General features: G+C 39.9%; 1 protein-coding gene across 5 annotated transcripts in view; it reads left to right on the top strand.

Annotated features, from left to right (window-relative positions):
• MYO6 (myosin VI) overlaps positions 1-12,008 on the top strand; it is a 274,062-nt gene that overhangs the window by 80,970 nt on the left and 181,084 nt on the right. For all 5 annotated transcript variants that reach the window (XM_075862043.1, XM_075862045.1, XM_075862044.1 and 2 more), the window contains exons 9-11: positions 1,098-1,262; positions 3,215-3,295; positions 9,838-10,018. In XM_075862043.1, the coding sequence (XP_075718158.1) occupies positions 1,098-1,262; positions 3,215-3,295; positions 9,838-10,018 (427 nt within the window). The remainder of the gene's footprint in view (positions 1-1,097; positions 1,263-3,214; positions 3,296-9,837; positions 10,019-12,008) is intronic.

Genomic DNA, 12,008 nt, shown 5'->3' on the forward strand with positions numbered 1-12,008 from the left:
TGGCATTCACCCAGAAAGATGCAAGGCTGTTCTAGTAATATCACCACAGTGATAAATGGAGGTGTCTCCTACAGAAAAAAAACACAAAGGAAGATGAGATATAACTGGTTTTCACCTCTTCTGTGACCCTGCTCCTATGCCTTTCGCAGTTTGAGGTGGCAACCTTAAGGCTATGTTCACACGGGGTCTTTTGCCGAGTTTTTTGACGCGGAAACCGCGTCGCAGAAACGGCCCGAGAACGCCTCCCATTGATTTCAATGGGAGGCGTCGGCGTCTTTTTCCCGCGAGCAGTAAAACTGCCTCGCGGGAAAAAGAAGCGACATGCCCTATCTTCGGGCGCTTCCGCCTCTGACCTCCCATTGACTTCAATGGGAGGCAGGAGAAAGCGTATATCTCGCTGTTTTATGCTCAATGGCCGCGGGCGAAAAACAGCGCGATAATTGCCGCGAAAATCGGCGTGCAGGGAGAGGAATATCTGCCTCAAAGTTCCAAACGGAATTTTGAGGCAGATATTCCTCCCCCAAAATACTCTGTGTGAACATAGCCTTAATATTGTCAAAACTGATCTCCCGACCTTCCCTTTCCAAATAAATAGAAAACAAACAATATGTTTTCCCCACGTGTCCCATGTAAAGGTTTGTAATGGCAGGAAAGGTTATCCCGCTGCTGAGAGAGCTTTCATGGAGAAGCCCACTCTGATAATGAGAGTAACCTTTTCCAGTAGAGTGACGGGAGGTTGCAGTTTTCTCTGGCATCAATGATATCGACTATGTAATGTGCTTCGTACAGGAGGATAAGCTTTCTACGCTCACCGCTTTATATGTATTCTTCGGCTTTAATTGTTTGACAGGATGTAGAAGAAAAATATATTCTTTGTGTTACGTGTTATCCAGCGCACAATAACCTGCCTTCCATGGTGATGAGTACCTATTGTGTCTGTATATATTCTATGCAGGTATGGCAGCGACTTGTATAGGAAATCTTTTTCTAATCAGACTTTATTCTTTTGTTCCTTTTATAATTGACGTTTAATAATTGTGTGGTTTATTCGTAACTTTTTTATACGCACATTATAATTATTTTTTTTCTCCATCCAGCATTCTGTGGTAGGGGGATTTGTGTCTCACTATCTTCTGGAGAAGTCGCGTATCTGTGTACAAGGACAAGATGAAAGGAATTACCATATTTTCTACAGATTATGTGCAGGGGCACCGGAGGAGATTCGTCAAAAGCTTTTTTTGAGTTCTCCTGATCACTTTAGGGTATGTTTTACTTTTTACTTGTGATTGTTATTCCTCACATAGGTGTGACAGAGCTGTAACTAGTATTTACAGGGGCCGCAAAGCGTTGGAGTCCAGCACCTCACGATGGTCTTGGCAGTGATGGCTAGGGTAGTAAGCCAGTTTCACGTGGGAGGGGGCACAGAACATTATAGACCTTTCCGGCTGGACCTTTCCTTCAAGAAAACCGTATTAAAGCAATTTTTTTTTTTTTCCATTATTTGAGTGATGTTCTTTATGCTGTATGGCTGAGAGACAAAATACTACACATTTTAGGGCTAGTTAGACCAAATTTCAGGAGCCTTTACATTTTTGGTAACTCAACAAAGTTTCATTTGTTTAAAACAACCCAAAAGTTTTTAGGCAGCAGTAACTTATTTCTGTTAGTGTTGGCTACTTGCCTCCTGGAATTTCTCAAGCCCTGCAGTACTGACTAACTGATCAATCTGTTCTCTTGCTACGGCACCTAAAAAAGGGAAAATGTATAATTTTAGAATAAAAATAAAATTTTAGGAAGTGTTAAAACCACTATAAGTGCTTGATATTGGTTCTGGATAAATACATAGTAAATTTATTTGCATATAATAGAGATTTTGACCCCGTTAAATCATGGTTAATTTTATTTCTACACTTGGGGACTACATTTTCTTTCTTTGTATTTTATATTTGACTGTTGTTTGAGATCCTTGCTTGAGGTAATACACCTAGTGTCATGTTTCTGAACATCTGCTTTCTGCGTAGACCGCAGTAGTCTGTGGGATTAGATATACTTGTTGGTTGGCAATTGGGAACGGTTCAATAAAATGACCCTTCCATTCTGATCCTGCTGACTCGTCATCTGGAGAGCAGTCAGGTTATATTAGAAAGGCTTAGAAAGAAGCTTGATGTGTGCTTTCAGCAGTCCGAGAACATTACTAACAGAAGTGTCTGATGGCGGTGAAGAAGGGACCTGTTAAATGATTCAAATTGAAATGAAACCTCTTTGACGTGGCGTCTCGGCGGGATGGAGACTGCTAACAGAAATGTCACCTCTATTGAAACCGCAATTACTTTTTAAGACAAATTGTAGCCTGAGTTATGAACGAGATGTTTTACTTTCCAGCGCTGTAGATGTCTCTGGTGATATGTAATAATCTATTCTCCCCGTGTGCAGTTAAAGCCTAAAATTAGCGTTTGCTAGGAGTACCACCAGGAAAAGTGTGCTCCTTCCCACCATCCATTTCATTATTTTTGGAATCCTGCAGAACAGCGCTGGCTGAGATATGTTTTTAATTGCAAATTCTTCACAGGGTTTTAAAGATTAGATCGGTTTCTGACAGCAGCTGCTGAACGATTAGCTAAACCTTAAACCAATATTGTTGGCTCCGTCCTAGTGAACTCCCACAAACATCTTTTCTTGGTGCGGATGAATCTACATGAGTAGCAGATTTCATTTTGCTGATTTCAATTGAAGACCTATACGTGTCAAGCTGCAAGAAAAGTGGCTGTGCTCGGATTAGATCGGATTTGCTCTTTATATATATAATACAGTTGTTATAATGTTGCTGGCACCTGTTTTTTTCAATTCTGGAACCATTAAAGTTTTTCGGGGGATGGGGAGGGGCAAGAGTTTCCCCTTCCCCTTTTTTTATGCATGAAAATTAATATTTTACATACCTCGAACCGCCGTTACAAATGCGTATATTAATGATTAGTCAGACAAATATTGCACAACCTCTTTTTTGCTATACAATTGCATATTGTTTTTTTTTTTTTACGCTAGTTTTAATTTGAAGTGATAAGTTGATGTTCGTAACAATTATAAATTGAATGTTTTTATTCAGACAGGTGAATTCCAATTTGACTTGTAGTACATGAATGTAGCTATGAATTTAGAGCCTCATAAATCTGTATTAGGTTGTCTTTTCTAACGGCTTGTCTGTCTATTTCCACAGTACTTGAATCGCGGCTGCACCAGGTACTTCGCTTCAAAGGACACTGATAAACAGATTCTCCAAAACCGCAAGAGTCCAGAGGTATTGTGACTGATATATTCTCCCGATGTATAGTCTACTGAAGTGTTTGACAGTGGTGACTTTGATTTCTAGTGTGAAATACAGTGTGTTTTTTTTTATTACTATTGTGAGATCTTTTGGATGAGACTTATTTATTGTTATCCAGTATGATCTTCATGCAAATAAAATAAGTAATAAGATCAAATAAATCCATAGTGCAGTGACTAAAAGTTTCCACAGGAAGTAGAGTCTTGATAGTATGGTTGGTTGTATTGGTTAAAGGTGTATTCCACATTACATACTGTACGGCATAATGTAATGAAAAATCCTCTACTTACCTTCCATTTCTGCTCAAGCGCCGACGGTTTATGACCCCTCCCCCCCGTCCTTCTGTTCTTAAATTGCTTACTGGCTTGTGACCATTGCAGACAATCCCTGGCGTGACTAAAAGGTCCCCTTACACGTCCCAACTTGGGCCGTATAAACGGGCATTGATCAACAAGACCGCTCATTGATCGTCGCTCGTTGGCTCCTTTCACAAGGAGCTATATATTGGGACGAGCGATGGTTAGTACGATCGCTTGTCCCCATTTATTACCATTAGGTCAGCAGCACATCTCCATATTTACACAGGGAGATGTGCTGCTGACAACAATATTTCATCCTGCATAATTGATACGATCGTTTGCTCATTCATCGGCTGATCATTGCCCTGTTTACACAGCGACTGACTGATCGGCTGGGGCAGTCACGTGCTGCTAGGGCATGTCACACTTACAGCAATGTAAACACGAACTGACGGAGGACCATGGACCGGCAGTGCTGGAGTGGTTTGGAGAGTATGGACTTTTTTCATTATTTTATGCCCTATCCAGGTGGAAATTTTATTATTTTTTTATTTTAAAGCATGGAAAACCGATTTAATATGCGCCTATTGGACTAGCGAGCAGCAGAGTAGGTAAAAAAATTGTTTTTTAAAGGAAGGTTTTATACTATAACTTTAAACCAAATCTATAGGAGCAGTAAATTCTAGCTAAGATTTCGAGGTTTTTTGAACATGCGTGACAAATATTACTCATTCATGGTGTAACATAGCCTTCTAAGGCTGGGTTCACACAGAGTTTTTTGCAGGCGGAAAATCTGCCTCAAAATTCCGTTTGGAAGTTTGAACCAGATTTTCCTCTGCCTGCACGCCGTTTATCGCAGCATTTTTCGCCCACGGGCATAAAACGCTGCGAAATACGCTTTCTCTGCCTCCGATTGATGTCAACGGGAGGTCAGAGGCGTAATCGCGCGAAGATAGGGCATTGAAATCAACGGGAGGCATATTCGGCCGTTTTTTGGTGAGTTTTCTGGAGCGGTTTCCGCACCAAACAACTTGTCAAAAAACTCTGTGTGAACCCAGCCTTAAAATCCTTGCCCTAGAATAATCCAACCGCACATTCTCTTTTGGCACGCACATAATATAATGTTGATACTGGTTTGGACAGAAATATCCTTTTAAACTGTATTTAGGTTGATAAGTCTGTGAAAAGCAGAACTGTGGCTGCAGACCATGGAAACCCAATCCTATTATACCGTCCTCAATGATGACTAGCTACCCTTTGTGCGGAGCCATCATCCTCCCTCGGGACTTTTCAGTAGGTGTGACGAATGGTATATGTGATACTAGGATGCTAAATATATATATATAAAAACGTGAGTGGGCAAGTCTTTTACAATGCAAATGTTTTCTGCACGGCTGTAGGTATAGCTTGTCTGCAGTCCGTGTGCTCCACAAGTGAAACAGTTACTCTCATCATTGTAGTGGACGCTGCTGTGTGGATTGGATAGAGTCCTCCATTTCTTTGTAGCAGCCGCAGCAGTACCTTGGTACAAGTGTTCACTGTGTCTGAGATGTTGACCTCGTGTTTTTTTCCTTGTTGTATTCTGAACACCCTATAATTATTATTGTTTTGCGTTTTCTTCTCACACCTGATCCTCTTCCAGATGAGAGACTAGTCCGTCATCTTTTTATATAGCTCCTATGCATTGCTTCCCTGTTGGCTTGAGACGTAACACCGCTTTGTATGTTATTGCCCTCCATGGCTTCATTTTGGTATTGGATTATTGCCCATGTTTTACTTCTGAATGATACTGACGTTCAAGCTCAGTGACACAGATTCATTGATTGATCTTGGTAAAGTTGCTTGTAAATGGATGTAGCAGTTGTTTTATACCACGTGTCCGTCATTACGGGCTGCATAGGAAGTGAATGGGTGTTTATCAGCTTGGTGCCTTAGGAGGGGGTTTTTGAAGCTTCACCTATTCAGTTGTTAATAAATCATTAGGGAATTATTACAGAGTTCTTTTTCTAGAATTATTCCAGTGTCCATGAAACAAGCCAGCGCTGTAAGAAACCATTTATTTTGATGAAGCATTCCATTGTATAACTTAACGTGAGGGACACGTGATATTTTGTGTTCTTGGCAGCACTTGAGCTTCTCTGTTTTGTTGGTTTTACTTTATAAATTTGTATTTTACATTTTGTGGCAATTTAAAGGTAAATTAGACTTCTACAAATCTTTGTATTGTGTGATCGGCACATATAATTGACTGTTTCCCTGGGAAAGACAAACATTATGTGCCATGTTTCTGTTCCAGGTACACACGTTGCTCTCCTTTAAAGGGGTTGTCTCACTGTTAAATATCATTTTCATTGTATAAATCATAAAAAATTAAAAATGTTTGCCATTTATATGCTGTTAAAAAAACCACAAAAAACGACCTAATGAAGTTGTTATTTACTTACATAATATGGCACCACCAATAAGCGTTGGCGGATACGCGTGCTCAGTCACTCTTCCTTTAGCCAGTTCTCTACATAGCGATCCTCTGTTCACAGTAGAGCAGCCAATAGAAATAGCTTTCTTGCTTGCTTGTCAGGGAAGGGGCAGAGCCTCTGCAATAGCATGACAAAAAGCTGAAAAAACTCCTTCTGCAAGGGAAGTAAGAAGGGACTATATTAACTGCCAGAAAGGGAAGGAGACTTATTTTGCTCAGAGCCCCTCCCCCATCAGCACAGATTAGCAGCCTCATCAAGGGGGAAACATGGAAGCATTTTTGGTATGAAACTTAATGTCTGATAACCCCTTTGAAGCAAAGCATGCCTTCCGAGCTATAGATTTCAGCCTCTTTTGGCTACAAACTCACCTGGACTATGGTATTAAAGTGTTCCTCCAGTGTTACTCTCCCGACTGATCTGACTTTGGGTGTGGAGAGCCGCAACTGCATGCTGGGCGGTACATTTGCTGAGGCAACCGTACAACGTCCCTCAAGTATTGCACGTGGGTTCCATTCTGATGAATAGGACCGGTGCATGATACTTGCTGGACGTCGTACGGGTGGGAGAGTAACAATGGAATAACGCTTTAAGTAATTCAAAAGTCCCAAAAGTGGCCGGTCAGTTGGGAAGAGCGTTACCACACTTTTGAAGCTTTCAAAGTGCATATTTGACCATATCAAAACAATTGTCCTAGAGGCAACAAGTGTGGTGCAATGTTACATTGTAATAGCGGAGGCATTTGCAGCTTGCACTGTGATTGGAGCATTTTACCTGATTAATGCATGCAATACATTTGTCTCTAAATGTAAGTGACAGAACTATTCCGTAAACACAGGAGGAGAATCTCCAAACCTATTGCTTTAAGGTCATTTGCCAATAGTCTGATCATTGTGCATGTAAACTCCTGCATCTAAAGTGAACCGTGCAATTAACTCTCCAAATTGCTTTTTTTGCCTTTCCCATATAATATCAGGAAAACGAGGTATATGTCGTGTAACCTGCCATTATTTTTAGTTTAGCGGTGATGTTGTGTAGACAAGCGTGGGGTGACTTTTCAAATGCATGACGTATATGAGGAAGCCACTTTCCGTTTTGTAAACTTCCCTGTTCATTTCTAATATTCTCTGTTGTTTCCAATACTGTAGCCTAATACAGCATGCCTAAACTATCTCGTAGGAGTAGAGATGAGCTGCTCTGCATGCTTATTTGTTTTATGGGTGAATGAGTACTTAAATATACATGAAGAGCAAATTAAAATGTCATTAGATCCTAGAGCTTCCATATGCCCATAAATCAAACTTAGTGCCTATTTACTCTATATGTTGTTTTGCTTTTATTTCCATTCTTATTATCATATAGTTGCTTTTGGCGCCTAAGATTTAGATCTTAAACCGGACCTGTCACCTCTCCCGACATGTCTGTTTTAGTAAATAATTGTATTCTCCATATAATAACAATTCTGGAGCTTCTATTCTTAGAACTCTGCATTGTGCTATTCATCTGTTATTCCTCCTGGAAATGTATGAATACATTGACAACTGGGCATGACCATTTATTCCCTTTGTCAATAGGGTGTGTTCCTACATCACATGATATTGTCAGCACTGATTGGACAGTGTCAGACTCTGTAGGGACACACCCAATTGTCGAGGGAAATGGTAACGCCTAGTTGTACATTTCCAGAAGGAATAAGAGAGGAATAGCACAAAGCGTTTGAAGAAAAGATGCTCCAGAATTGTTATTTTATGGGGAATGCTGATAATAAATAAAGCTTTCATCTCTTATGCTGGCCATAGATGGCTATTTTTGCCTGCCCTAAGTAATAAGCCAATATTTTCTTAGTTTTCAGTGATTACAGATTTAAAGACCATTCCAAATCTTAGATCACTATATTAGAACCCTTACCGATACAGGAAATTATATGTTATTAAAATAATTCTAACCTGTGCACATTTTCTTTGTGGCCAAAGATTATTAGCAATATCTTTTTGTATTGGTATTGGCTGAACCAAGTCTATGGCTAGCTTTACACATGCAGAGGCAGCCATTTTTGAGAGAGGACCGTTTGTCAATTTACCAGAAACGAGTTAAAAGGGAATAGGGAATGGCATTACCTGCAGTTCTCTAATATGCTTTCACCAGCAGCAGGTGCGATCTGAAGCTGGAGAAGAGAAAAAAGCTGCCCCTAGAGCTTGTTAACAAACAATAATACCTAAGGCACTGTTCACACCACGTTCAGTGTGTATCAGGAATGTATAGACTACGCTATTATATACAACAGAATACGGTAAAAATATTATACCATATGGTATACGGTTTCTTGACATGGAAGCGTAGAGATGAGTGATGCCACTGTATGGCATCTGTTAGTCACCCATTTAACGTATACGTCATGAGCTTTCAATGACGTATGCGCTGAATGGATGCCATAATAGTCTATGGGTGATGGATGCCACTATTAAGACATCACAGCCTCCGTTTAACGTATATGTCGGCAGCTTTTCCAGGTGTACACGTTTAACGTAGGTCAAAAACGTGATGGGAATTAAACTAAAACGAAAATAAGAGTAGTAATGTCAGCTCACCCTCCCAGGTGCACAAAGTAAACCGCGATCTCCACGCCACAGAAACCATATTCAGGAGGAACGGAGCAGCACTCCTTGCGGAATGTAAAAAATATATCTTCTTTATTTAGAATAGCCAGTGGAGAAGATATATTTTTACTTTCCGCAAGGAGTGCTGCTCCTTTCCTCCTGAATATTATTAAACAGACTGTAGTGTGCCTGTTGTTGCTTCAGATCAGCACATGTAGTTCTGCTGGTGGATATATTTTAGGAAATTGCAAATAATGTCATTCCTTAAATCCTCACTCCACTCTTGGGTTACAAAACTCCGGTTTTATTTCAGTTAACGCCAACATCCCACTCTCTTATGGAACGTGCACAGTGGTCTGAGCAACGGAGACTTGGTGAGCTCCTTACACTGTAGAGCTCTTACTGTGTGATACTGGTTTGTGGTCATTAGTGATTTTCTTTCTGACTATTCATATAGCGGCAGTGAAGGGTTAAAAAAATATTTAAATGACTACTTGACTGCAAGAAGAAAATGCTCTGTGACCACAGTGTTTTCTCTGTCAAAGGCAGACAAAGGGACCGCTGAAGCGGCTCTTCAGTTTAAGGACCCAACCACATAGCTCCCCATATCTCAGCTTCTTTGACCTCCGTGAGTCGGACATGGGGAGGAGGGTATTGGAGTTAACTACAGTTAGGTTGAATCTTATAGATTCAATGTATTAGCCCGTGTTCAACCAATACAGAGGTACACTTTAAGGGATGGAATTCATTTTTGTGAACTAATATGCTGCATTCTCATCGATGGCTGCCTTTGATTTGTAGGTGATATATATATATATATATATATATTTATTTTGTTTTAAAGGGATTGTCCAGGAAGTAAAAAAGATCTGCTTTTTTTTTTTTCTTCTCCCCAAAAATGGCGCCACTCTTTTGTTTTATAGGCTGTTCGTGGCATTGCAGCCTTTTTCTATTGAAATTAATAGAGTGAATATCAGTTACAGCTAATATACAGGGATGGTGCTGTTTCTGAAAAATAAGCAGATCCCTTTTTCTAATCCCAGACAACCCCCTTAGTTTATGACACTGCACTGTCTTTTTCTGTAACTCTGTCATTTAGGCTATATATTTATAACATCATTTTAATCTATATTTTTATTTTGTAGTACGTCAAACTTGGCTCCCTAAAGGACCCGCTTTTAGATGATCATGGTGATTTCAATCGGATGTGCATTGCCATGAAAAAGATTGGCTTGGATGACACAGAGAAGCTTGATCTTTTCCGAGTGGTTGCTGGTGTCCTACACCTTGGAAATATTGATTTTGAAGAAGCTGGGAGCACCTCTGGTTAGAAGACATTTTATTCTATTATTCGATCAGTGTAAATGTCATCTGAAAGGCTGCGCGTTTTGATTTGAGTCACAAAGCACAATGTTCTGTTAAAAGGGAAGGGAATAAAAAGTACTTTAAATTACTTGTAGACATTTCCCTCAGATAGTTCACCGAGGACAAGGTCTGAAAGAAAAATGAATTTTCAAAATGCTCTCCTCTGAGTAAATGGAAAGGGTGATTTGATTACAAGTAAATGAAACCGCCATCTGCACATTTGATTTGTAAAGGTCTATAGGAAACAATAAAAATGCACTGTTGTGTGACTGCTGCAATGCAGGTGCACTGTAGAGCGGCTCCTTTCACAAGTCAATGGTCGAGGTGACAGATGGGGACCCTCTCAAGAGTCGTCTCGTGGTGTCCCTTTCATTGCTTAAAAGAATCATAAGACATAGAGATACTGCTCTCCGATCTCAAAACCGTAAAGGGTTAAATCTTCAGTGCCAAGAAGTAGCTTTCATACTATATTTCGAGTGTTATATCTTAGGTACATTGTTCTATTGGACATGAGAAGATCCATAATGATTACGGAGCAGGATTCTTACTTTTTTGGTTTACTAGGGGTTGGGTGGCAAAAGATTTGGCTGATATAAGAGCGAAGAGAGTTATTTACCATTCTACTCAGGGACTCATAAAAAAGAAAGTTGTGTTTGACGGACGCAGGCTGTAATAGGCTTTCAAATAGAGTTTTTCCTGAAGTCAAATGTGTACCTTGGTGGAAGTTTTCTTACTTACTCGCTGGGGGATTTAGATGGTGAAGCGCAAGTAGAATATGTAAGAGTTGTGCGGGGAGAAGGAGCGTCTGAACAGCTCTGTTGCCACGCTTGGGCACGGCTTGTAAGTTACACACTGTGTATTTGTTCTGCACTTGTGAAATCACTTACATGCCATCAAGTTTCATCTATGTACTCGAAACCGGCTGTAAATATCTGCAGCTTGACTTGCTAACATTATATCCTTTTGAAATGAACTTTGCACAATTCAATTATGACTGGACAATGTTTTTGTGGGAACATCCATAACCCAGTCCGTAAAACAATGGGGAGTTATTCTGAACACTGCAGCGTATAGCACCAAAGACTACCTTCAGACTGTTTTGCACATGACCTGTGGATCTCTTTGGTTCGTGAAGAATATGAACTGAGTCCTAGTGCTTTTTGCTTAGTATTTATGCAACCAAAAAAGGAATTTATCTTTTATTTATTTTTATTTCACTGTAGGAATAAGTATATACAAAAATACAGAATACAGAAAAATATATATTTTAGTAGGTTTTGCCTGGCGTTTCAAACTGCATGTGAAAACGCCAGCGGTCTATAAATGTAACATGCGGTTTTGGTGTTTTTTATTTTTTATTTTCTAAAGTGGTTCTATAGAAAAGCCTATGGATAAAAATGCAAGAAAACCTAGAGAATATGATAAAAATTACCCTTTCCCTAAAAACCAAAGTACTGTGTAACATCTAACATGTCTGCAACAAAATGCCACTAAAAACACCACTGAAAACACGTCAAAGGGCTGTGTGTGAAACATGACGTGGTCTGGCACCATACACAGTCTTTTGTTGTATATTAGGATCTGTGGAACCAACAGTCAAGCTAAAAAACGTTTAGTCACATCTTTATGGATTTTATTAAGTTTGGGTGTTGAGTTATAAGCTGGCGATATGCATTCGCTATTCGTCATCGTATATCACAATATCTAATATGTAGGGGCCTAGTCTGACTGTCTCATGTTTGAAATAAGCTACGGACAGGTTTTAACGTGTTGGATCCTTTGTGTCCTAGAAAGATTAGCAGTTCCACAGGTGTCTGGCAGCCACTTATCTTCCTCTCCCGTTGAACTAATTTGCACAAACTCACATTTTTATGTGGGAGTCAGAAAACATAGCCGTTTCATTGTTTGGCTGATGACTTTCTTGGGTCCGGGTAGCCTTAGGCTTACGTCT

The sequence above is a fragment of the Rhinoderma darwinii genome, chromosome 4 (genome assembly GCF_050947455.1).
Source record: "Rhinoderma darwinii isolate aRhiDar2 chromosome 4, aRhiDar2.hap1, whole genome shotgun sequence".
Classification (NCBI taxonomy): Eukaryota; Metazoa; Chordata; class Amphibia; order Anura; family Rhinodermatidae; genus Rhinoderma; species Rhinoderma darwinii.